At 46.8% G+C, this 27236-nt stretch overlaps 1 protein-coding gene across 1 annotated transcript in view; it reads left to right on the top strand.

Annotated features, from left to right (window-relative positions):
- The first annotated feature begins 1440 nt into the window (after positions 1 to 1440).
- CDH1 (cadherin 1) overlaps positions 1441 to 27236 on the top strand; it is an 82944-nt gene continuing 57148 nt past the window's right edge. The window contains exons 1-2 of the mRNA XM_030298968.1: positions 1441 to 1603; positions 2487 to 2601. Coding sequence (XP_030154828.1) covers positions 1556 to 1603; positions 2487 to 2601 — 163 coding nt within the window. The 5' untranslated portion in view covers positions 1441 to 1555. The remainder of the gene's footprint in view (positions 1604 to 2486; positions 2602 to 27236) is intronic.

Here is a 27236-nt window from a genome sequence, read left to right as displayed (position 1 = left end):
AAAAAAAAAAGAAAGTTATTTGCAAATAACAGGCTTGGATAATCTTTAAAGGGTCTCTTCCAGGTCAACATTGAAAGACAGATTGAGGGGCACCTGAGTGGCTCACTTGGTTAGGCATCCGACTCTTGATTTTGGCTCAGGTCAGGATCTCCAGCTTTGTGAGAGCACATAGGGCTATGTGCTGACAGCTCAGAGCCTGCTTAGGATTCTCTGTCCCTCTCTCTCTGCCCCTCCAACCACTCACACTCTCTCTTTCTTTACCTCTCTCAAAATAAACATTAAAAAAAAAAAAAGAGGACAGGTTGAAAACTCCAGCTCTAGCTCCTAGACAATCTGGGGTCTACACGCGGTGAAGCTGATAGAAAGAAGGGTCCTGGAATCAGAGCACCTCCCTCACCTCCTTGCCTCCAAATGTTTATGCCTCAGTTGCTTAGCAAATGAGAATAATAAAAGCTCTTGGGCTGTTTTGGAGATGATATTAAGCGAGAGGGTCAATGTTAAATGCTTGGCATAGAGCCTGGCTCAGTACCTTTCAATGCTCTGCACCTATTGTTGCTATTGTTATCCTTATCCTTCACATCTGTATAGAGCTTTTATGGTGCAGGAAACATTGGTCTTATTTATTTGTTTGTTTGTTTATTTATTTGCGAGAGAGACAGAGACAGCACGACTTGGGGAGGGGCAGAGAGAGAGAGAGGGAGAGAGAATCCCAAGCAGGCTCAGCACTGTCAGGGCAGAACCCCATGCGGGGCTGGAACTCACAAAACTGTGAGATCATGACCTGAGCCCAAACTAAGAGCCGACAGAGCCACCCAGTTGCCCCTTATTTATTTATTTTCATTTATTTATTTATTTTTAAGTAGGCTCCATGCCCAATGTAGGATTTGAGCGCACGACCTTGAGATCAAGATGTTCTACCGAGGGAGCCAGCCAGGCGCCCCAAAACATTGGTCTTATTAATTGGTTGGCAACCTCACAACAACATAGGGAGGATTTTGTGATTAGTATTCCCATTTGGAGGGTGGAGAAACTGAGACTTGAAAGGTAGGTCCTGCCCAGTGGATTGATTTGTACACTCACGAACCTGTGGAGATCTGCAGTTAAGAAGACAGGCCCCGATAAAGAGAGAAGTCCTTTCTGCCCCCAGGTGTTAGTGAGCCACCGCGCGGCTGGGAGGGAACTTGGAGGAAACAGGAATCCTGGAGCCCCTATTCCCTCCCCGGACTAGCAATCCATCGCTGGCCGGCCGGTCGGCCGGTCACCCGGTCGGCTGGAGGCTGTGAGGCGGGGTCAGGGGCGGGCCTACCGCCCCCAGCCCGCGGGGAAAACCGAGACCCAGCCGCGCCGCTCATTGGCTGCGGTTCGCAGGTGTACCCTCAGCCAATCAGCGCTGTGGGGGGCGGCGCCTTCCAGGCTCACCTGGCGGCCGCGACGCTGCCCGGCTCAGTGGCGTCGGGAACCGCAGAGCACCTGTGGGTTCGCGGAAGTCCTGCCGTACTCTAGCCCGGCCAAGCTCCGCGGGACCCAGCCCGACCCGACCTCTGCCCGGCCCGCCATGGGCCCTCCGTCCAGTAGCGTCTCCGCGCTCCTGCTGCTGCTACAGGTACGTCGCGTCCCTTGGTTTTGCGGGGGACGCCTTCCGGCCCCACCATCACGCGCCCGGCCCCGTTCCTCTCTCTCCTCTCGTCCCCTCTTCTTCCAAGAAAGTTTAGGTCCAGGAATGGCCTGGAAGCTGCGCCGCGCTCTGGGCTCCACGGAGGTGGGAGTGGGAGCGGGTGCGGGTGGAGAGCGCGTGGCTTTGCCCACTCCCTCGCGCAAATACTAGAGGTGGGGGGCGAGCCTCGCTGCGGCTCTGGGGACTCCGAGCTGGCGGCGGTAGAGGCTGGGGGCGGGCAGTGGGGGGCGTGGGGCAGGGTGGGGGCCGGGGTACAGAAAAGGGGAGTCCCGCTGCAAGTCGGGGGAGCCAGGAGTAGTGGAGATGACCCCTGAGGTAAGGAAAGGGAAATCAACAGAAATAAAAGCACTTGCCTATAAAGAAAGGCTCGTAAACAGGTGTGGGGCGCCGTGGGTTAATAAAGGGCTCAAAAGGTGTTGGGGCGCCCCTCGGTGTGAGGAACTAGACTTAGGAGTGGGAGTGTTCCCAGCATAAGGAAAGTGAAGTGGGGAACAGTAAAGTTGCGTCTAGTGAAATTAAAAAGGAGAATGCAAAGAAAGGAGTGGTTGGTCGGGAGGAGGTTGACCCAGCAGCCCCCCTCTCCCGGGAGTACCTGGGAGCTTGGCGGCAGCAAGTTTCGGAATGAAAGAGTTTGGCGTGGCTGCCTGCCCTGGGGGTTGGGGGTGAGGGTGGATCCCTCCCACAGGCCGACGCTGGGAGCAAGGGAGGGGCGGCGCGGTTGGTTTCGGTGTGGGCAGGAGGCGACCCCTCCTCGCCGGGGGGAACCCCCCTCCCCCGATCACCCTGGTTCCATACCTTTCCCCTACTCCAGGTCACATCAGGGCTCTGCCAGGAGCCCGAGCCCTGCCGTCCTGGCTTTGGCGCCGACAGCTACACGTTCACCGTGCCCCGTCGACATTTGGAGAGAGGCCGAGTCCTGGGCAGAGGTGAGGACGTACTGTTGGGGTCCCGAGCTGGGTGCGGTGGGAGTGGGAAGGGTCCAAGAAATTGCTCCCACGGCTCTGGGCTGGACTGCGCAAACCCTTTTTTCCTGGCTCAAATGGCACCCCTTTGGAATTTACACAGATGTAACGATCTAAACTTTTACTGTGGTTGAGAGAGCTATGGTATTGGTAATTATGTGGGGGGGGGGGGAATTTTTTTAGAGGCCTTTAATGTGTCTCAAATTGTCCTGACCACTTGAGAGTCTGTCATTTCAGGCTGCTAAAACCTGATGTGTGGGGTGAGGGGCGGCAGTAATTCCCGTTTTGCAGATGAGCAAACGGAGGCTCAGAGGGTGGAGTCCACTTGCCCCAGGTCTGCCAAGCAGGAATTTGAACTAGGACTGATTCCCAGGCCCCATTCTGCACCATCTCTGGGATGACTGAGGTGCCAAGGGTTGTGGCATTTGCTCAAAGAGATGAAAACATTTTGATACACTTACTATTCCCCCAATGAATAATGGTTTAAAAAAAAAAACAAAAAAAAACCAGTAGCTGTGACTCAGGAATGAAAACACACACAATGTACTTCTGGGCCTTATCACTGTGATAATCAGGATTCTAGAGTTAGCTTTATTTCACTGTTGCCCAGAAATGAGAGAGCAAGGGAAGCTTGGTTTCTCTTCTGGTTTCATTGATTCCCAGATGCTTATTTCCTACCAAACGATTTCTTCCTCTTGATTTCAGTTGATTGGGCAAGTATCATAAGTATAAAAGAGACACTTTTTAAAATGAGAAATCACCCACAATTCCCCTGAGGAAATTCACTGCGTTTATTCTTCCAGTCTTTGGCCACATGAAAACTTGAGCAATCACGCTGTTGTGTGAAAATTGTTTGAATTTTGGAAGTTGTTCCAATAGTGGGTGGCATTCCCTCCCGCCCCCCCCACCCCCACCCAAACAGAGAAACTGCAGCTCCATTGATTAAACATACTTGGTTTTCTGAGGCCTGCCTGTGTTGTGTGGAGCTTTCTATGAAGTGAGAAAGGAAGTGTCTGATTTTGCAGTGGGTCCACCATTAGTCGATGGTTGACAGCTTGCCCAGCCCTGTGCTGGGTAACTCAGGAATGAATTGAAGAGATATGGAGACACTCCAGCCTGCTGTTGGTATTTCACGTTCCAGCAGATTATGGAGAATGCCCCAGGACCCGCTTAGAGGGCACTGTGGGACATGGGCATTCAGGTGCCAAAGAATGTGGGTGGTGTGGGATGTTTTGATGAGTATCAGTTGGCAGTGAGGGCTGCTGGCTTCTTGGAGGAGGCAAAGTTGACCCAGCCTTGAAGATTGGGGCAGGAGTTAGAAATTGGGGGTGTGCCTGTGTATATGGGGGTGTTCCAAGACAAGCGCCGGTCACTTTGTTTTCCCGTACCAAGGCTTTTGGTAAGTCCAGATGTGAGTTAGTCTGCTTTTATCACTCCTGCACCCCTCTTCCCCAGACAAGCTCTTGGTCTGACCAAGAATATTATTGCATAATAATATAAATATTACCATTATTATTAATAGCAGCCTATTCCTTTTGAACCAGACTCTGGGGCAAGTGCTCGATTTTATCCCACTTAATATTCCCAAGAACTGGGGCGCCTAGGTGGTTCAGTCGGTTAAGCGTCTGACTTTGGCTCAGGTCATGATTCCCTAGTTTGTGGGTTTGAGCCTCCCATCCAGCTCTGTGCTGTCAGTGTGGAGCCTGCTCTCCCTCTCTGCCCCTCCCCCACTTGCACTCTTGCTCTCAAAAATAAACATTAAAAAATATGTATATCTATTCCCAAGAATCTTATGAGGGTAGGCACTGTTATTTTTATTTTGCAGGGGAGGAAATTGAAACGTAAAGCAATTTAGTAATCTGTTCAGAGATCCACAGCTGGTCTTTGTCCTGTTCTCTCCCCCTCTCAATCATTTCAAAAAAAGAGGTGTTTGGAGAATTAGTGTCCATTGTGCAGTGAACGTTCTCTTCCCTGTGTGCCTGAGAGAGCAGAGGTGTTGATATAGCAGGACCCCGAGAACGGGAGGAGGTGGTGATGGAGGTGGGTCACAACAGGTGGGAAGTGGAGAGAGGCCTGTGGTGGTGAGCTTGGTGGGAGAGGCAGCTTATGAAAGCCGCCTGTGTGGCTGGGTTCAGTGTCCTTTATGTCCAAGACCCGTCCCATCAGCAGATTTGCTGACATTTCACCGTTTAGACCTTCCTCCGAGTCCAGTGTGGAATTACCCCAGGACGGAAGTGCCCTTCTGGTAAAATCACACATGTGACCTTAGAAGACTGGCTTTGTGACTTAAAAAGGCAGTTAGGATTTAGGGTGGTGGCCTCACTCTCTTTGGACCCTCCAGGGAAGTGGAAGGATGTGACATTAGCACCAGGTTTAAATATTCGCTTCACGGGAGTTTGAAAAGAAGGAACCTGTTGCTTTTTGTCCACCGTTTGCCATAGGGTGTCACGAATAGGGTTTGACCGAACTCAGGGGACCCTGGAGTGGTTTGCTGGGGCGATTGTTGTGCTCTGTGAGATGGACGACCCCACGGCCTCGGCCTTGAATTTATGTCTTTGGTAACTCTCCAGGTTCTAGAATAGAGAATGTTTTAAAAAACAAACAACTTTAAACCGGTTCTCTAGAGTTTGAGAATTTTTCTTTTTTCTGGCATAAACTGGTTTGAGAAACCCCGGCTATTTCATATTGCCTTCAGCTTTAAGTTGATTGAGGGGTGAGCTGCAAAAAGCAGACAGGCTTGGAAACCCATGGCTTCTTGCTTTGCTTCACCACCTGGTTTCAGGTGTACAGGGCTTCTGTTTTGGGTTTGAGCTCTGGCTCCTTGATGGATTGACCTAGCTCACAAGCACCCACTTGTGTGGATTAAATACATCCATTTCCCCCTTTCTAAAAGATCTGCTGAAAGGTGGTAGAAACAGGGTGCAGGCCTCCTAATTAAACTGGGCTTAAAAAAAAACAAATACGGAAACCTGCTTTGGGAATCTCCTTACATCATCAGACACCCACTCCCCTGTCCCTCAAACTCACTCAGTTCATGATGACTCACATCTGTGACAAAGGTTAATGTCAAGCTCACCGGGGAAGGAGATCTGGGTCCTCCCAGGTCCTGGGCCCTGCAAGGCTATGTAAGGAAGTCTGGCTGCCTCTCCCCCTGGGGCCTGCCTGCCGGACCTGTCCTGCCTCTGCCAGATGGTTATGGAAATCCCTGTTTGCTCTCTGGAGCTTTTTATTGGGTGAGACTTTTCTTCCGAAATGCTCACCTTGGTGTCTGTTACACATTCCCTTCCAAGTGTAACCCCAGATAAGCCAGATGCTGAAGCAATCACCTCTCACATCTCCCCGGAGCTGCCAAAATCCTAAAATCCCCGAGAGGCACCTGTCAAAATTCAGACTTTGAGTTTCTACTCTGCCTCAACTCCCATCTCTTTTTAGGGCTTTAGGCCTTCAAGGAGGGGAATGAAGTCTGTATGGCTGGTCAGGAGAGTTTGTGAGTAAGCACATCAAAGGTCCAGGTTTGTCTTTCAGCTCCTAGCTATGTGACATTGGGTAAAACACTTTATTTGATTGGGTCTCGGTTTCTCCACCTGTGAAATGGGGGGGGGGGGTAGTAGTACTTAGTGGTTTGTTGTGAGGATTAAAAGGCATGTTTGTTTTAATTTGGCTAGCCAACAAGTAAGAGTGCCAGCACTGGGCTAGACTCTGGGGTTACAGTAATTAATAAAGCAGATCTGGGCTGAACATAAAGAAGAGAGATGATGTAAAGAAACAGGAAATATTAAATGGTGCCTCATATTCTTAGCACAGAGTAGGCACTCAAATATTATTTTGAAGAAATGAATGAATGTTTATTACCCCTCATATATTGGCTTATTTTTCCCCCTCTCAAATTCTTTGGCCTCAGGCCCGTCCTAGATCTAAATGGACCAGAAGAGTTGTCAGTTAGAACGTTCTAAGATTCACGTGAGCACTGCACGCCCAGTCTGTGCTTCTAGAAGCTGGGCTACCCCATAAGTGTGTCCCAGGATTACAGCGTGCTGAGTGCTTCCTTCTGAATGCCAGAGGGCAGAGGTGGGAGCCCTCAAACCTGAATCTGGAAGGGGAAAGGCAGCCATTTTTAAGTGTTTTTCATCTTTGGTCAATTGAAAGAAATTCCTGTGGTGGCCTTTCGTCCTTTCTCTGCCTCTCTCTCTTGCTACTTCAACTTTATCTTTCATACACTTGAGCTCATGCTTGCTGCTGTCCAGAGGGCTTTAGCCACCTTGTTTTTACACATTTCCTCTTCTCCTTCCTTCCTCTTCTCTGCATCTAATCCTCCACCCCCCCCCCCACCCCCCCCCCCCCCGCCAAGGCTCTGGTGGCATATTTCCATCATTTAGAAGGTTCTTGAGGCACACTGCCTAGATTGAAACCCAGGGAATGTCCCTTGCCACCTGAGGGGAGGTCGGCCAAGGAACTTATCCTCTAAGCCTTAGTTTCCTCATCTGTAAAGTGGGCCTAACAGTACCAGGTGCTCAATGAATATTAAATATTAAAGCCCCGAAGTATTTGGTGCCTTCAGCTTGCGTCTCTCCCATGTGTTTTACCTGTGGTTCAGAACTTTTCCCTGTGCTCCTTCCCACCCCGTAAACCAGCCAAACCAGTTTCCTCACTCTCCCCGCTTCTGTGTTAAAGCAAACACTGCTCTGCAAACAGTGACAGACCAAAGTGCCCTTTGCTAGGAGAGGGAATTTGGTGACAGTCTTGTTTGCCTCTGCCAGCGGACTCCGCGGTGGGGCTGCCTGTGGACCTGCTTGTGAATATTGTTTGCAGATGGAGTGGGAGGGGTGGGGCAAGGAGTAGCTGGGGGTGGGACAACAAGATGACCCTGAACTTGTCAGCTTCTGCCTGGTTTTTAAAATTATTTCATGGGACACCCGGCTGGCTCAATCAGTAGAGTACGGAGGTAGACTTTTGATCTCGGGGTTGTAAGTGGGTTTTTGTTTATTTATTTATTTTGAGAGAGAGAGAGAGGAAGAGAGAGAGAGAGACAGGAGAGAGAGAGAGAGAGAGAGAGAGAGAGAATATGAGCAAGCACTCTCACCATCGGGAGATCACAACCTGAGCTGAAACCAAGAGTCAAATGCTTGTTTGACAAAGGTGCCCTTTTGGGTTGTAAGTTTGAGCCCCATGTTGGGTGTAAAGATTACTTAAAATCTTTAAAAAATTTAAATTATTTTATAATACACATGCTGTAGGATACTGTGTGTTTTCCCATTGCCAGAAATGCTCCGCCCTAGCTTCTGAGAGTATGGGTTACCTGCATGGCTTCGTGTGGGATCACCTGGAACACTTCAAAGATGCACATTTGCCCTCCTGCACTTCACTGAACTACAGTTTCTGAGAGTGGAGATCTGGACATGGTAGTTTTTAAAGCTCCCCAGGTGTCTGCTGCCACCAGATTTGTTGTCCTGGACAACTCCAGTAGCTAGGTCACAATGTTTGATGAGTAAATACCTGGTGCCAGTGGGGTATGAACATCTCGTTCAGCCTGAGGCCAGGGATCCAAGGGCACCCTTGATCTGGAAGGGATAAGGCTGGTCCTTCTGCCATGCTGGCAAAGGAGTGCTCTGTGGGTGTGGGGTGGGGCACATGGGGTGGGAATGGGGGACCCAGAGAAGTAGCTGCCTCCCCACCATGCACCTATTGCTTGGGGCACTGACTTAAGACCCAGCCTTTGATCTCAGGGAGATTCCAGAAATCTCTGAGACCCTTGCAGGGGGTAATTTCTGTACATTCTGAGAAGGGCTCTGCGGTGGGAAAATGTTCAGAGGATTCAATGAGCGCTCAGTTTTACCTGCTGGGCTTTGGTGAGTGATAAGGCTCCAGCCAGCTAGAGGTGAACAGACTCTCCAGGTATGGGAAACGGGGTGCCCAAAGGCATGGCGGGCCATGAAGGAGTCAGGCTGGAGCTGTGCTTGCAGGAGATGGTCCCAGGAAGAGAGTGCCTAGGTGTAGACCACAACCAGGCTATCGCAGGGCCTTGGACTTTAGTCTGCAGGTAATAGAGGGTTTACTTTGTTGTTTAAGAAATCTCTATGCCCAATATGGGGCTTGGGTGCATGACTGTGAGATCAAGAGTCGCAAGCTCCACCAACGGAGCCAGCCAGGGGCCCCGGGTTTTCTCTTTCTATTCTTTTTTTTTCCTTTCATTCCTTCCTTTTCTTTTAGTAGAAATCATTCACTTGGTTAAAAATATATAGTAAAAATATGTGTGTGTGTGTGTGTGTGTGTGTGTGTGTGTGTGTGTGTGTGTGTTGCCGACAGTGAAAAAGTCTCCTTCCCACCCCGACCCAGGAAGTGGCAGAGCTGGGGCTCCAGTCCTGCACTTGAATCTTCTAAGACTTGTGCCCTCATTGTGCCCCTCATCTGCCTTGTTGCCAAACTGCATCTCCAGTGGAAGCTGAGTCCCCTTTCTGAGGGAAAGGAATTCCCGCCTTCTCCTTGGAAAAGATGTCTTTATACCTTTTGTGTCTCACTGATTTTAACTGTGATGCTGGAATTCATCCTCTTTTGCTTTTGAAGGGCCTCTTTTGTCTTATATGGGTGGGTAACTTCCAGCCTGTTTGCCTGTTACCTTCACTTCCAAATAAATGCTAGCTGAACCACACTTCTTTCTTTCTTTTTCTTTCTATCTATCTATCTATCTATCTATCTATCTATCTATCTATCTAATCTGTGAGAGACAGAGTGTGAGCAGGGAAGGAGCAGAGAGAGAGGGAGACACAGAATCTGAAGCAGGATCCAGGCTCTGAGCTGTTAGCACAGAGCCCGATGCGGGGCTCAAACCCCCGAACGATGAGATCATGACCTGAGCTAAAGTCAGACCCTTAACTGAGCCACCCAGGCATCCATGAACCTCACTTCTTTTACTCTCTGTCTTCAACTTTCTGGGTCCCTGAAAATGCAATTCTATTGGCATTGAGAATTAGAGCTTGGGAGGGAAACTGTAGTATAATGAGGTTCCAACTGGGACTTAAAAAAAATATTTTTTTAATGTTTATTTTTGAGAGAGAGAGAGAAACAGAATGTGACTGGGAGAGGGGCAGAGAGAGAGGGAGACACAGAATCTGAAGCAGGCTCCAGGCTCTGAGCTGTCAGCACAGAGCCCGATGTGGGGCTCGAATCCACTAATCCCAAGATCACAACATGAGCTGAAGTCAGAATGCTTAACCAACTGAGCCACCCAAGTGTTCCCTCCCCCACCAAACTGGGACTTTTTCAAGGTGCGGGAGAGATCTGGGCCTGGATCCCTGTGAGCTCAGGCATTACTGCTGAAATCTAATGGGGCCTGTCTGGAAAGGTTGAACCTGTTCACCATGAGCAAAATCATAAACGGTGGCCAGCACAGGCCCCCGTGGGATAATTGGCCAAGGCCTAGATAATAATTAGTGGGCCTTGTAATTAGGAAAACGTGTAACAAGCTGAAATCCTTTCAGATTTATGGTACCTGGGCAAGTTGAAGGCTACGGAGAACACCTGTTTCTGTGGTTTGGCATTCAGACACACTTCTACACCTTCTCTGTTCCCAGGAGAGTTCTCCTGAAGGCTGTTGTAGAGCATCTTAGGTCATTCTCCTCTACCCCTACCCCAGCAGTCTTTTCTCCATTCAGCAGCCACCAGTGATGGTTTTTAAAATTTGAGGAGTTCCTGGGTAGCTCTGTCAGTTACGTGTTCAACTCTTGATCTCAGCTCAGGTCTTGATCTCAAGATTATGAGTTCAAGCCCTTTGTTGGGCTCTGTGCTGGGCATGAAGCCTACTGAAAGGAAGAAAGAAAGAAAATTTAAGTTAATACAAATAGTGAATAGTGTATTGCATGCCTGAAATCAATAAAATGTCTGTCAAATATACTTAGGAAAAATTAACTTAAAAATCAGAGTTGGCCAGTGGTTCCTCATTTCACAGAGAATGTAAGTCAAAGTCCTTTCTATGACATGTAAGGCCTCCGTGATCTGCCCCCCACCCCCAAACACTTCCCCTACCCCTTACTTCTTGCTATCAATTCTTCCTGACTCTACCTAGAAACACACCAGACACACTTGTACCCCTGGGCCTTTGCACTGGCTATTGCTGCTGTCAATAATACTTTTCTGATATCTGCATGGCTCACTCACTTTCTTTATTTTTAAGTAAGTTGTATGCCTAACGTAGGGCTTGAACTCACGACCCCAAGATCAAGAGTCACATACTCTACTGATTGAGCCATCCAGGTGTCTCTCATGGCTCACTCATTTAGGTCCATGTTTTTGCTTATATGTCACCCTCTCAGTGAACCCTTTCTTGAGCCCCTATTTAAGATAGTTACTCCTTCTTGCACTCCCCTTCCTCTTTTGCCTTATTTTCCTCTGTAGCACTTTTCACCATCTGGCATGCTATGTATTCCACTTATTTCTCCTGTCCATTTTCTTAAAAAAAATTTTTTTTAATGTTTGTTAGTTTTTAGGGAGAGAAAGAATATTAGTGGGGGAGGGGCAAAGAGAGAGGGAGACACAGAATCTGAAGCAGGCTGCAGGCTCCAAGCTGTCAGCACAGAGCTTGACATGGGGCTTGAACTCACCAACTGTGAGATCATGACCTGAGCTGAAGGTGGACACTTAACCAACTGAGCCACCCAGGAGGCCAGGGAATTTCATCTTGTATATTTTACTGGCTGTATTGTGTCTAGAGCAGTGCCTGGCATATAATAGGTGCTTAACAGGTATTTGTTGAATGAATAAATGTGGTTTCAGAGTGTGTGTGTGTGTGTGTGTGTGTGTGTGTGTGTGTGTAGACCTATATATTTTTTGTATTTAGGAGATATCCCAGGGTGGTTTTTGTATTTAAGAAAAGCTAGAACTTTGTCAGTGTGAGCCATAGAAGGACATGAGGAGGAGGGGACGTTCACAGGGCATGTGTCTCAACTTGGCCCTCTCCAGCTTCTCGGAGCCCTGCACACCTCTGGTGTAACCTTACCTAATTGTCTTGTCACAAAACAGCTTGCAGTCTAGAGTCTAAAGGTCAGAGGAGCCATTTCTGCCCACACTTCTTGGTGTAAGGAAGCACCAGATCAAAATCTAAACAGATACCTGAGCCAGCCAGGGCCATCTGTTGGGTTTCCTATTGTCTGGGTAACACCTTCCTTGAGCAAGACTCCCAGACGCACCCAACACCTTCCTGGGTATCTGCAGCATCCTTCAAGGCCATTAATTGTTCAAGACCTGGTATCCATTCTTCCAGATGTTGGCAATGCACAGAAGCCTGGAAGGAATTTGCTGTGAGATGCAAAAAACTCCCAAGACAAAAATTTAAAGCTGACTTAATTAGCAGCTCATGGCCAAGAGAGAAATCTCACAACTCCAAAGTCCATCTGATTGATGAGTATTGAGAAGGTACTATATGGCAATTTATGTAAGATACATTACCCTGCCTTCAGGAAGTACTTAGGGTTTGCCTAATGGGCAAAGTTGCCAGATTTAGCAAATAAAAATACAGACACTTATTTATATTTGAATTTCAGATACACAGTGATTAATTTTTTATTAGTATGTCCCATGCAATAGTTGAGACATACTTACCAAAAAATCATTATTGGAGCACCTAGGTGGCTCACTCGGTCAGTTAAGTGACCGACTCTTGATTTCGGCTCAGGTCACGATCTCCTGGATCTCACCTGGCCCCGAGTTTGGCTCTGCACTGTCAGCATGAAGCTCGCTTGGGATTCTCTCTCTTTCTCTCTCTATGCCCTTCCACCACTTGCACGCACACGCATGCTCTCTGTCTCTCAGAAAGAATCATTATTGTTTCAACCTGCATTCCCGTAAACAGCATTGCTTCCATATGCTGTCTCTCCCCTTCAGACCTCACAACAACCAGTGAGAAGTGACTGTCGTGGCTCTGAGAGGCTGTAAGATAGTGCAGCTCATGCCGACAGGAAACTGGAGAGCCTGGAGGTATGTTCTGGTGGCTTTTGGACTCCAGAGCACAGCAAAGCCCATGCCCCTCACGGCAGGAAAAGACAGCCAACCAGATGTCTGCGATTGACCAAGTGAAGGGGATGGGTAACTCCTGCTCTCAAGGTCTCAGGGGGAGGGAAATCCTTCTAGATGAGCATCCTCTGTCTGATCACTGAACACATTTGTGTGGACCACCTGCCAACACGAGTACTGTGCTTTCTAGGCACCGAGGCTATAACGGGACAAAACAGACAAAAATCCTTGCCCCCTTGCCCCTTCCCTTCTAATCAGAGGAGGCGGGAGAAGGCAACGTGGTGATCTGCGGAAGGAGAAAAATACAGCAGGAAAGGGGATAGAAAGAACTGTGTGTGGTGGAGTGGAGGCATTTGGGGGAATCATCACTAAGAACCGTATTTACTTAAAGACCTGAGGAGGTGAGGTGCTCAATAGATGTTAGAATTGGACTGTGTTTTTGAGGGGATTGGACTTGCCACATTCTTTTAAGCCCAAATTGGTGCCATTTAAAGACTATTCTCTTAAAAATAAAATAGAGATTATTCTCTTTATAAGGTACAAACTCCCAATTATTAAGACACGGGATACACTGTATAGCATAGGGAATACAGTTAACAGTAGCGAACAACTTTATGTGGTGGCAGATGGTAGCTGGATTTATCTGGTGATCTCTTTGTAATGTGTATAAACGTGGATCACTATGTTGTACACCTGAAATTAATACATTGTAGGCTGGCTACACCTCAGAGGAGGAAAAAAGGCTATTCTTTGGGCAGGTATTTTTTTTTTTAGAGGAATGATCCTGAGAGCTAACGTCTCCTTTAAAAGGTATCAGATTCAAACCAGGATCTAATGTGCTTTCCAAGCCACCCGCCCCTTGGCGTGTTGCCCAAGAGGCATATGGGTTTAAGTCTGGTTTTCTTAACCTTCTCATGGAGGAGGGATGGGATTGTCCTGTAAGCATCATGATTCTTGGGCATATTTGGGTGTGTTGGGGGGTGGGGGGTTGAGTTACATGTATCCTGGTGTCCCAGGACCTCTTTGGTCAGAATGAAGTATGAGGACTTTCAAAGACTGCAAACTTCCTCCTCCTCAAATTCTTCATCACAGTTGTGTGGGAGTGTTTGAAAAGGGAACAAGATGACCAAGTTGTTTGTGGGAAAAGTTGTGCCTTTTTTGTAGGAAACGTCATCCCTTGAGTCAGCCATGGGACAATAGCCTGAGCTCTTATTGACAGGTGGGGTGGAGCGCTGAATCACCAGCTGAGAGGCCTCCCCTGGTGAGGTTATCAGGATCAGGTTGAATCCACTCTGACCTCATATTCACAGTAACAGGTACTTTAGGTGACTGCTCTTAGTCATAAGTCCCAGGATGCTGGCCCTAAGATCTCTTTCCTCTTCGCCAGAAGCCTGGAGTTTGCAGAAATGACAGGGCTCAGCAGCTGCTTGGTGGAGTTCACGTGGCCGATTTCATTAGCACCTCCGCTCCTGGGCTTATAATGACTAAACTTTCTGGAGAAATTAGAATTTGTGGGTGTACTTCCTGTACCTTCTGATTTAAGTCTGCGTCGGTAAAGAAATGCTCTTGTATGCCTTGCAGATGGATGTTTCAGAGCTTGTCATTAAAATCTTTGAATTGGAAACTTTTCATGTAAATTGTGCTGATTTTTCTTGGGACTTTAGTTGTAATTTCTCTCTCTCTTTTTTTCCTTCCTCCTTTCTGCTAATCCTCTCACCCAAACCATGGGAGTACTTAAAAACTTCAGGAATGAAATACCTGGGAGGTGGTTCAGCTCAGGAAACTTTACCAGCTGTGAGGTTGCACTCCCAATTTCAACAGATTTGATGTCAACGTTGTGCCTTTAATCTTTAGTGCTTATTTATTTCTTTTTTATCCTGTGAAGTGAAGGAAAGAGTCTCCTTGAGCTCCCTCAGAGAGTAAAGATGAATTGGGGAGGGCAGTAGGAGGAGCAGAATTGTCTGGCTTCAAATTCCGACTCTTACTTGCCATGTGACCTTGGGCAATTTACTTAACCTTTCTGTGCCTAGTCCTCTCCCCTTTAAAAAGGGGATAAATTGTAGTTCCTGCCTTACAGGGTTGAGAGAGGATTCAGTGAGTTAGCATGTCTAAAGTGATTTCAGTGCCTGGCACATAACAAACACTTTTAAGTATTGAGGTGGTTTTTTTTTGTTTGTTTTGTTTTTAATTTTTTTCAATGTTTATTTCTGAGAGACAGAGACAGAGCATGAACAGGGGAGGGGCAGAGAGAGAGGGAGACACAGAACCCAAAGCAGGCTCCAGGCTCTGAGCTGTTGGTACAGAGCCCAATGTGGGGCTTGAATCCATGAACTGTGAGATCATGACCTGAGCCAAAGTCGGAGACTTAACTTTACCCAGGTGCCCCTTAAGTATTGAGTTTTTATTATGAGATGTTTCTGCTTTAGATTTGTGTCAAGGGGGTGAAACAAATAGTTAGATATTAGAGACCAAAGGAGCCAGAGAGGAGGATTACGGATGAGGAAGGGCTCCATCCCCTGTGTCTTTGCTCCTTGACCTCCCCAAATCTAAGATGCGCTCTACCCAACACCCATTCAAGTTCACATTGTTTGTCCATATGTCAACCACTGCCAACCAGGTACACTGTCATGAAGCCACTTTATGCTAATTTGTAGTCAAACCTATCGGTTCAACAGTCCTATGAACCTGACAGTAATATTGTCTCCATTTTACAGAGGAGGAAACAGACCCAGAGTTAGTGACTTGTCCAAGGCCACAGAGCTAGGAAATGGCAGTGATTTGAACCCTGGGCTGCTAAACCAAAGCTTATGCCACCACCTCCATGTGCTACCTTTACCTGGCTGGTGCTGTTCTGTGAACTCCAACTGCTCAGGTCCCTTTCAACCTGCTGTTACTATTTAATATAATTCCCCAGTGTTTTCTTGAATTAAGTATGTTTAGATACTTATTGCCGCCCCCCACCCACCGTTAACATGAAGATAGCATATTATATATACATTGTTCTGTACTATGTTTTCTTTACTTGATATTTCTTAAAGATTGTCCTCATTTTTTTTTTAAGTTTATTTATTTTGAAAGTGGGAGAGAAAATCCCAAGCAGCCTCCAGGCTTGTCAGCAGGAGGCCCACGGTAGAGCTCAAACCCGTGACACTTAACTGATTGAACCACCAAGGCACCCCTGTCTTCTCTTGATGGATATTGACTGCTTCTGGTCTTTTACAAGTAATGTCAAGAGCCTTCCATTTATTTATTTGTTTGTAACCTCTATGCCCAATGTGGAGCTCAAACTCACGACTCTGAGATCAAGAGTAGCATGCTCTACTGGCTGAGCCAGCCAGGCACCCCTGTTAAGAGCATTCTAGATGCTGTGTGCAGGATGCTTGTGATATGGAGGTATTTGTGGCCCCTGGGATGGTCATGGATCATAGGAGACAGATTCCTCCCCACGCCAGTCGTGTCATGGGAGAAGTACTGGGTTTTCAGGATTTCCTGATGATGCATGAAATAGGGTTGTTCTTAGTATTGAGCCAAGGGCAGATTCTCTCATCGAAACTGAGGACTTTAGTCTTGCCAGGGGTTCTTGCCCAGTCTCCCACGGTGCCTATCAGTAGTTCAGTAACACTGTTTTTACCCCGTGCCCAGGATCGTTAAGCCTCCCTGAGTGGGAAGTTTTATGGATGACTAACTACCATGGTCTCTACTGCTGGCCTTTTGAGAAAGCAGAGAACCAATTAATCTGCTTTGAAATACTTGTAAAGGCTATCCTCCAGTGGCCCCATGGAGAATGGGCTGAACAGCATTGGGGCAGAAATGCAGCCAGGAGGGAGACTTCTGAGATTGGTTTGTAGCACTGGAAACGTATGTTCTATGTTCTGTGTACTGATAGCTCCTTTTCCAGTTGTGCCCCTGAAAACATCTGTGGTTAACCCCAGCATCACCCTGCATCTGTAGCCCTGTTCCAGACCGTGAACTGCAAGGTCTCCGTAGCCCTCAGACCCTCCCTCCAGAGAAAGATTCAGAATTGTTCAATATTAAATTCAAAGAGCATGTTTTTAAAAAATCCGTTCTTTGGGAGCAAAATTAGAAGGGGCCTTAAGAATGACTTCGTTTTTCTCTTTCTTTTTTTAATTTTTAAGTAATCTCTATACCCGACATGGGGCTCAAACTCACAACCCCAAGATCAAGAGTTGCATACTCTACAAACTGAGCAGCCAGGCACCCCAAGAATCATCTAGTTTCTGTGGTGCCTGGGTGGCTCAGTTGGTTAAGTGTCTGGCTCTTGTGAGATCAAGCCCCACTTAGGGCTCCACACTGAGTGTGGAGCCTACTTGGGATTCTCTCCCTCTCTCTGCCGCTCCCCTGTTCCTGCTCTCTCCCTCTCTCAAAATAAATCTGGTTTCTTAGTTTATACATGAATTGGCTCGTTCACTGAGGTTAGGTGAGTGGGCCAGAGTCACACAACTGGTAGATGTTAGAATAAGAATATTGTTAGGGGCGCCTGGGTGGCTCAGTTGGTTAAGTGTCCGACTTCAGCTCAGGTCATGATCTCACGGTCCGTGAGTTCGAGCCCCGCGTCGGGCTCTGTGCTGACCGCTCAGAGCCTGGAGCCTGTTTCGGATTCTGTGTCTCCCTCTCTCTCTGACCCTCTCCCGTTCATGCTCTGTCTCTCTCTGTCTCAAAAATAAATAAACGCTAAAAAAATTTTTTTTAAAAAAAGAATATTGTTAAACTGCACCATAATAATCATTGTACCCGTTTATTGATTGAGTACTCAACTGTTCTTATAGGATCTCATTTTTTAATTCTGGCACTAACCTTTGAGGTAGTATGACAGTTCAATTTTCAGAATAAGATGGAAGCTTCTAGAGGTTATTGACCAACCCAGGATCCCACACCTAGAGGCACATCTCTCTGCCTCGCCTGGTTTTTTTACCATCCCTGTGCTCAGCAGCTCCATTTCTGGGAATATCTGTATTCCAGATTCTTCACTTTGGCTTAGAAAGGAGGCTTAAGGTCTATCCAATACAGCCTTCGAAGTCCTTGACCAGTTTTGGCCCTTGGGGTAAATGGGGCTTCAAGATGGCCTGCCCCTTTGAAAACCCAGAATGAAAGGGGTGGTACTGGTGCCCTTGAGCTCCACCCCCCTTCTTTTTTTATTTTTTAAAAAGTTTATTTATTTTGAGACAGTGAGTGAGCAGGGGAGGGGGAGAGAGAGAATCCCAAGCAGGCTCTTAGCCCTCAGCACAGAGCCCCATGGAGGGCTCCAACCCACGAACCATGAGATCATGACCTGAGCTGAAACCAAGAGTGGGACGCTAAACCAACTGAACCACCCAGGTACCCCTCATTATTAGTATTTAAAAGATTTTTTTGTTTTTGTCAGAGAGCTCACGCACACTAGTGGGGGGTAGGAGCAGAGAGAGAGAGAGAGAGAGAGAGAGAGAGAGAGAGAGAGAGAGAGTCTTAAGCATGTTCTACGCTCAGCACAGAGCCCAAAGTGTGGCTTGATCCCGCAACCCTGGGATCATGACCCGAGCCAAAATCTAGAGTTGGACGCTTCACTGACTCAGCTGTCCAGGCGCCCCCAAGCTCCTTTTAAATCTGAATGGTGAAGTGTGGCAAGAGACAAAAGTTTGCAAGCCGCCATTTCAGAGCTTCATAGTCTCCTTTAATTATTATATTTTTCTTTTCTAAACTAACACTTAAAGTTTGTTCTTAATCACTTGGGGGTGGAGGTTTTAAACTATTTAACTGTGTGAATGCCTCAGCTTACTTGATCTCCCTCACAAGCAGGATCAGAGGGAACATACTTTGTTTTTTAAAAAATTTAATAGTAGTAGTGGATTAGGATTATTTAAAAAAATTTTTTTTTATCTTTATTCATTTTTGAAAGACAGAGAGAGACAGAGCACCAGCAGGGGTAGGGTGGAGAGAGAGGGGGACACAGAATCTGAAGCAGGCCCCAGGCTCTGAGCTGTCAGCACACAGCCCGATGCATGCGGGACTCAGACTCACAAACCGTGAGATCATGACCTGAGCCGAAGTCGGTCACTCAACCGACTGAGCCACCCGGGCGCCCCGGATTAGGGTTATTTTTTAAGTGGGGGACTGGTCTTAATCCTCTGAAGGTTGACACTGACATGTTTACAGATGGAAGGAGGCGCCTGGGATGGGTAGGGAGACGGGTTGTGATTTCATCGATGAAATCACAAGTTCGATATTGTCGGTACTGCGTGATGGATATGTGGGGCTCATTACACAGTTTCCTCTACTTTTGGACATGTTTGATATTCTCCATTATAAAGCTTAAATTCTAGAAAGAAAACCTGAATATAATAGAAAGTTTAAACATCCTCCAAAATTCTCTCCCCTTCTCAGGTGGCTGCTGTTAACGGTTTGGCATGTATCCTCCCAGACTTTTTTCTAAGCATTTTTAGAACATGTGTGTCCATATTTGTGGTTTTCTTTTGCTAAATTGGAGTTTTCTGTAAATGGAAGTATGAATTGTTCTGCAAAATGTAACCATCTCCTGCCCCTCCTTTATAATATGTCCTGGGCAGTTTTGCACATCAGTGGTTGAACTTTTCCCCCTCATTCTCTTTAACCTGAGGAAGGTGTTTTTAATATCCTAGAAGCCGATTGAGTTCCCCTCAGTACAGTGTTTTGAGTGCCTACTGTGTGCTCTGTGTCAGTCACAAAGTTTCTCCTGTCTTGTGGGGTTTGGCGACGGGTCGGAGCTTTGGAAAACGCTGAGATGCCAGGTTTTCAGACAATGGGCGCATTCAGAATCCAGGTGGGGTAAGACCTGTGTGGGCTGGAGCAGCTGGAGAAGCTTCTTCCAGGGGGAGTCAGGTGGAGCCTGGCCTGCGGTATTGGGTAGCATGTGAGCAGGAAGGTGGGGAGGAGTCTGTTGTTGGCTGAGAGGAGGTTAGCTGAGAGGAGGTTAGCCAGTGGGTATGGAGGAGACCACCCGTGGGGATTCTGGGGGTAGGAACATGACAAAGGGGATGTTTGGATGGTGTCTCAGGAAGCTGAAGTGAAACTGAGCTCCCAGCTCCGGAGTCACAGCAGGATGGTGTGGGGCTAAGAGGAAAGTCCCTCGCCCCCCCCCCCCCCTTTGGCCCTTCCAGCTGGCCTCTAGGGCTGATGGGGCCTAACAGGACCATAGAAGGACAGTAATGTGGCTGCTGCTGGCTGACCGGGTGGGGCCCTGTTGGCAGAGACCGGGGCAAGCTGGGAGAACAGGAGCAGCAGGTTGCCTGCCCTGGGGCTAGTGGGCTGAGTCAGTCCCAGGCTCTGCTGGAGTAATCTGGAATGGGCCATAGCATGAACCACAGGCCCTCAGAGGCGGGCATGGTCTGGCCTGGGGCATCATATCTAGGGCATTCACCCAGCTGTCCCACAGCCACCTGAATGCTTATCTAAAATCCACCTCTGTCCCCTGCCTTGCTTCCAGGTGCCCATCTCAGCAAATGGCACCACCCATCCTATCTATTCATTTGTTCATTACTCATTCATTCATTTGTTCATTCATTTGGTAAATAGTGATTAAGAGCTATTCTGTGTCAAGCACTGTTCTAGGACTGGGATACAGCAGAAAACCAGACATGTACACCTCACCCAGGTGGAGTTTGTGTTCTAGTATGTTGATGGGAACAGGCTGTAAACATAATAAACACGTAAAACATTTAGGGGCTTGGGATGGTGACAAATGTTGAGGAAAGGTGAATCTGAGCGAAGAATTGCTGGGAAGCAGTGGGTTGGTTTGAGAAGGCCTCACTGAAGAAGGTCATTTAAGCATAGATCCAAGAGAGGTGATGGAATAGGCTATGTGGGGAAGGGTGTTCTAGACTAAGGGAACAGCAGGGCAGAGGGCTTGAGGTGGAATGGAAGAGCAAGAAGGCCAATGTGCATGGATTTGAATGACCAAAGTGGAGGGGGCGATAGAAGGGCAGAGGGGGATGACCCAGGGTCAAGGGGCTTGTAAGGACTTTGTCTTTAACTCCTGGCTCCTCTCTCCCGTTGACTTCACAATTTCTTTTTTATAAAGTAGGCTCCATGCCTAAAGTGGGACTGGAACTCAGAGCCCTGAGGTCAAAAGTTGCATCCTCTACTGACTAAGCCAGCCAGGTGCCCCTTCTTTCCCTGCTTTAGTCCAGATTCCACCCCCGCCCCCCCACACCAGTTCTTGTCTCTTTGCCTTATCTCTTCCCTTCTCCATTCTAGGCAGTGGAAGATTCATAAGTACTTGTTTGACGAGAAAGGCTCTTCAATGGGCGAGTATCATGCTGGTGGTTAAGAGCTTGGGTCCTGGCCCCTGATTGCTCAAGTTTAAGACCCTGGTCCAGAGTAAGGCCCATGCATTCACATTTCTGATGCTGCTGGTGGTCCATCCCCAGGGTAGCCAGACCCTATACCCTCCACCAGCAGCACTTCTGTGCTTTCTGCCAGGCTAACTCATCTCTCAGGGCTAGCTCAGTTGGTGCTTCTTCCAGGAAGGCTTCCTGACCTTCTGCTCTCAAGGCCTTGGTCAGGACATCTACCCTCCAGCCCCTTCTCAGGTTTGGGATCCCCTGAATTCTCTCTTCCCAGCAGGTCGGGTGCCTGTGAAGGTCCCCGGCACAGCACCTAAAATGTAGTTGGCACTCAACTGAGTAGTGTTTGAGGAGAGGCTATTCACTGGGGAGAATTAGGCTATGGGTCTAGGGTCCCTGGAGCTTGGGGTGACCTGTTTCCATCTGTTGAGGGCTTAGGGGGAAGTGTATTATAATGTAGAGGAGAAAGTCAGATTCCTAGACCTCTTATTTTTTTAGTCACATTTTGCTCTTCCTCTTCTGAAAAACAACAAAAAACCACTTATAGCTGAGCTTGGATGGGATTCCTCTGGACATTCTTTTAATCAGTACAGTAGAACCTTGGTTTGCGAGCATAATTCATTCTGGAAACATGCTTGTAATCCAAAGCACTCAAGTACCATGCGAATTTCAAGAACCATTGGTTCAGTTGTGATCTTGTGACGTTCGGCCTCACGTACTACTTCTATTGTAAGATGTCGCTCCTTTCTCAAGTTAACATTTATGAGAAATGTTTGCTCATCTTGCAGAACAAGTTATCGCAATCCAAGGTCTTACTATCATAGGAAATTTAAAAAGTTTTATCTGCCCCTCCACTCATGGCTATTTGTTTCCTAAAGATAAGTCAGGTGTAAAAAGCAGCTTAATTTAAAGTATTCATCTTCTCTGCTTTTTACATTGGAGGGAAATTAGGGTGATGGCTACTTACTTTTTAGAGTGTTTAGCGTCAGCCAGCCACTTAGCTCAGAACTTTAAGTCACTCTTTAACCTACTGAGCCTGCCCTTTACCAGACACTCCTGGGAGGTCAGGGCTGCTGGTGAAAATCACCACCCCCTCTGCAGAATTTCCATTCTAGAAGTGGGAGGGACAACTAACTAAGTACAATGTTATTAGGAAGTTGGGGGAAAAAGACCCGTGTAAAGCAGGGTGTGGGGGGTGGGTAGGGGTTGCATCTGTAATCTCATCATTGCCACCACCACGTCCTTGGTGTCCTAGGCCATTCCCATTCCCATTACACAGATGATGAGTTTAGAGAGGGAAACTACTGGCAATCCTGAGGGTGGAGGGTGTGGAGACAGTTGAGGAAGTGGCTGGGAGGGTGAGGAAAGGAAGGACCTGGAAGTGAAGGAGGGAAGTTAATATTCATGGGGGGGATGTCTCAGGCTCCTGTCCCCACTCCTTGGAAGGTGGACACCCTGAATGCTCTGCCATTTGAAATGGTGATTAGTTAATTAGCAATTGTTTACAGCTCTTCAGCCGTAATTCTGGGAAATAGCTTAGTCTTTATTGTGCTTCAAAACCACCTGTGTAACTAATTAAAAATGCAGACTACTGGGCCCTACACCTCAGAGATCCCCATTTATAAATCTGGGAGGGGTTCGGGAATCTGCATTTTTAAATAAACCCCACTCTATGCTTAGATGGAGGTTCTGGGATTGCACTTCAAAGGAAGCTGGTGCACAGCTTTGGTTCCCAAACCTGGGCTACAGTTTGTCTCACCCAAACCTGGGTTACAGCTTAAAGCGCAGACTTGGAGGAACCTCCCCGTGAGACATCCAGAGTCTAGAGATTGGCAGGGGAACTGGCGCATTTAAAAACACATGTACTCTCTTCTGGTGATTCTTGATTGGGCTTAGTTGGGGTGGGGAATCCATGAACCCACCTGAATGTAAACCAAGTGGGTTTGTGTGCACAAGTGCACTTAGAAGCCTTTGATGGGTTCGGTGGGTCCACAGCTTTTATCAGACTTTGAGACATCCAACTACCCTGAAAAGAGACTTAAGGCTTGGCTCTGTGCAGCAGAGCAGAGTGGGAACCCACCCCAGTGTCTCTCAAGTCAGAGGTGAAGAGAAATTACATTGAGGACTGTGAACTTGCATGTTTTCTTGGAGAAGCAGATATGAACAAAATAGGCAAATCATGCGGCCTAATGACAAAAATTGAGGTGGAGGAAGAATTCTATTGTGTTTGGAAAGGAGAGCTTAGATGGCCAATGGGCTTTTCCTCTCTTTGGTCCTTTCTTCCCTCCTCCCTTCCCTCCCTCCCTGCCTCACTCCTCCCTCTCTCCTTCCCTCCGTCCTTCTTTCCTCCATTATTCATCTTTCATTCAGGTAGTCTTTGGGCGTCTGCCATCTCCAGGATCCTCAGTGATCCAGGCTGTTAGTACAGGAAGGGCAACATGGATGATTCAAGACAAGTGGATGATTTGAACTTACTTGGTTTTGGACTGAGGTGTTAGGAGTTGCCCAGTCAACATTAAAATGCATCACCAAGCCCTGCCGCTGTCCTGGAGAAGCCAGCATGAAACTCAAGCTAAGCAGAAAACAGATTCAACATGGAGATAAGGCAGCTGCAGTTTCAGTTGTAAGGTTGGGCCAAGTAAGAATTTTAGGGACTTTCCTCCCTGTGAACAGGGACTACAGTTGCTTTTCTACTTTTCTGGGTGGGGGGACGGGGGTGGGATTCGGTTATGAGTAATCCACCTGGAGTCTGATAACAGAATCAGCGAATGTGTAAGGCATTTTGGAAATGTGATTCCAAATGCGCTTTTGAGATTTTAGAGGGCTACTAATCATGAACCTGAGGACTCATGGGTTATTAAAAAGATTTGCTCTGAGACAGGTGATTTATCTCCCCCCCATTTTTTTCCCCCAGTGTTTATTCACTTTTGAGAGAGAGAGAGAGACACACACACACACACACACACACACACACACACACAAAAGCATTAGTGGGGGAGGGGTAGAGCCAGGGAGACACAGAATCTGAAGCAGGGTCCAGGCTCTGGGCTGTCAGCACCGTGAGATCATGACTGAGCTCAAGTTGGACACTTAACCAACTGAGCCACCCTGGCACCCCTGAGTTATCTCCTTAAAAAAAGACATTATATATATATTTTTTCTTTTTTTTCTTCTTCTTTTTTTTTTTCTGGACATGTCATGGCTTTCAAACACTTAACATTTGTTAAAAGATTTATTTTTCCTTCATGGGGAAGTTCACTAGTATAGTTGGATCTGGTTTCTCCTTCTATTTTGTGACTTGTTCTCAACTAATCATCCTTAGTATAAGTGTCAAATAATTGAAGGCCATTTCTAAGAACCTTTCAGTTATTGTTACTTTTTATTTTATTTTATTTTATTTTTTTGTTTTTTGAGAGAGAGAGAGAGAGGGCATACATGAGTGAGAGGCAGAGAGAGAGAGAGAGAGAGAACTGAAGCAGGTCTTGAGCTCACCCAATGTGAAACTCAAACTCCTGAACCGTGAGAACATAACCTGGGCATGAAGTCAGATGCTTAAACTACTGAGCTGCCCAGGTGCCCCAAGAATCTTTCAGTCACTGAGAGGCACTGGCTTTACATTTGTAAGCTCATTTAGTTTGCACACCAACCCCATGATGATCATTTCCATTTTAGAGATGAGAATGAGGCTCTAGGGGGTCCCCTTGGCTACTTTGTGGCAGGGTGAGGACTTACAGTTGGATCTAAGTGCTAGGACGCACAGCTGCCCTTCACTGAGGTAACTAACTCAGGCTGTCCAAGGTCGCAGGAGTCCAGTCCTGGGACATTCCTAAAAGGATTTGTTTTCAAGGATGTCCTGTCTTTCTGTTTTCTTCCTCTGCAAAATGGGATTAGTAGTACCTATTTATAAGGTTATTGGGGAGATTAAATGAGATGAACAATAAAGAATGTCAGGCATGCATTGGGCATTCTGAAATAGTAGTAGTTATTGCTGTTGCTGATTAACTGTAAAACATAATCACTATTTTTATTATTATTTTATTTATTTTTGAGAGACAGAGTGTCAGGCGAGGGAGGGGCAGAGAGAGAGAGAGGGAGACACAGAATCCGAAGCAGGCTCCAGGCTCCCAGCTGTCAGCTCAGAGCCCATCGTGGGGCTCGAACCCACAAACCATGAGATCATGACCTGAGTGAAAGTCAGATGCTCAACCAACTGAGACAGCCAGGTGCCCCTATTTTTATTATTACAGTGATAAAGCTCTTAACATACGCCAGGCATTGTGCTGAGCATTTGTATAGTAACATAGAACTTGCCCAATCACTCTGTGGGAGTAGTAGGTTCTCCACCGATTTCACATGAGGAAATAGAGGCCCAGAGAGGTTCATTTATTTATTTATTTAAAAAAAATTTTTAATGTTTATTTTTGAGAGAAAGAGAGTACCAGCAGGGGAGGAGCAGAGAGAGTAGGAGATACAGAATCCGAAGCAGGCTCCAAGCTCTGAGCTGTCAGCACAGAGCCTGGCGTGGGGCTCAAACCCATGAACCATGAGATCATGACCTAAGCCATTGTCAGACACTTAACCAACTGGGCCACCCAGGCGCCCCCAGAAAGGTTCATTTAGATTGTGGTTCACCATGACATGTAGATCTGTTGCTTAGAAGGTCTTAAGGTCATTTTTGACCTCTTCATGGTAGGATACGATGAACTGGATCATCCCTTCCAAATTTTATTTATTATTAAAAAAATTTTTTTTAAATGTTGTTTTGTTTTGTTCTTAGAGAAACAGAGAGAGAGGGAGACACAGAATCCAAAGCAGGCTGCAGGCTCTGAGCTGTCAGCACAGAGCCTGACGTGGGGCTCGAACTCACGAACCACCAGTTTATGACCTGAGCTGAAGTTGGACACTTAACTGACTGAGCCACTCAGGCACCCCCTTACTTATTTATTTATTTATTTATTTATTTATTTATTTATTTATTAAAAATTTTTTTTTAATGTTTATTTACTTCTGAGACAGAGACAGAGCACGAGTGGGGAAGGGGAAGAGAGAGAGGGAGACACAGAATCTGAAGCAGGCTCCAGGCTCTGAGCTGTCAGCACAGAGCCCAACACAGGGCTTGAACCCACAAACCGTGAGATCATGACCTGAGCCGAAGTTGGTCGCTCAACCGACTGAGCCACCCAGGCACCCCATTTTATTTATTTTTTAAAAGTGTATTACTTATTTAAAATTTAAAAGTTTATTTATTTAGAGAGAGCGAGGGAGAGAGAGAATCCCAAGCAGCCTCCTGGCTGTCAGCACAGAGCCTGACGCAGGGCTAGATCTCATGAAGCGTGAAATCATGACCTGAGCTGAAACCAAGAGTCAGACACAACCAACCAAGCCACTCAAGTGCCCCTTTATTTATTTATTTTTAAGTAAGTTTTACAAATATTCTGGGGGTCAAACTCACGACCCTGAGATCAAGAGTCGCAGGCTCCACTGTCTGAACCACCCCCCTTCCACATTTTAGACAATGATATTCCAATAATGGGGAAGTTGGGATCCCCCAGATGATGGGGTTTCTTTTTCCTATGGTGCCAAGACTTCTTGAAACAATGTTCTTTCCTTTAAGACTTCATTAAGAACCTCCTCTTTCTGTTGGACTATTTCTTCACTTTATTGAAGAATTTGAAGGCATGGGTTACCTAGATAACATAATATCTCCTGTCTCAGATAGGGATTAGGAAATGAACAGAGGAAAATTCAGGATAAAAGATGAAGATAGGAGGAGGGTTGAGTAGCCACATGCTTTCTCTAAAGGCTGTATCCCTGCTAAAAGGCTACACATTTGGCTTTGAGTTTCCTACCAAAGTAAAGAGGGAAATAAGATCCCTTGTTTGGTTGGTGTTTTGTATATTAAGCATAAATCAGTCCCTTAGTGGGGAACTCAGATGCTCTGGAGAGCTCGTTCTCCTGCACTTCTAGCAACACCCCTTATACCTCAGACTTCCCATTTGTAATTGTCTTTCTTATACAACTGATACTTGTTTGTTGTCAGGAAAATAATAAAAGATGTGGACGACTAAGAAGAGAGAAAAGATTTAAATTGTGCATACTGTCCCTGCTTAGATATTAGAATGGGAAATATTTTGGTGTGTATCCTCCTAGAAGTAAGATCCCTATTATTATATCTCTTAGGCAGTAATATAATTTAAATGCATACTATAGCAATAATAATGTAACGGTAGAGATTTTACTCTTGCATGTTTCTCTAGCACTCTGCTGCCAGAGGGCGATTGT

The sequence above is a fragment of the Lynx canadensis genome, chromosome E2 (genome assembly GCF_007474595.2).
Source record: "Lynx canadensis isolate LIC74 chromosome E2, mLynCan4.pri.v2, whole genome shotgun sequence".
Lineage (NCBI taxonomy): Eukaryota > Metazoa > Chordata > Mammalia > Carnivora > Felidae > Lynx > Lynx canadensis.
The sequence above is the reverse complement of the archived record's forward strand: the minus strand, read 5'-3'. Positions and strand labels throughout refer to the sequence as shown.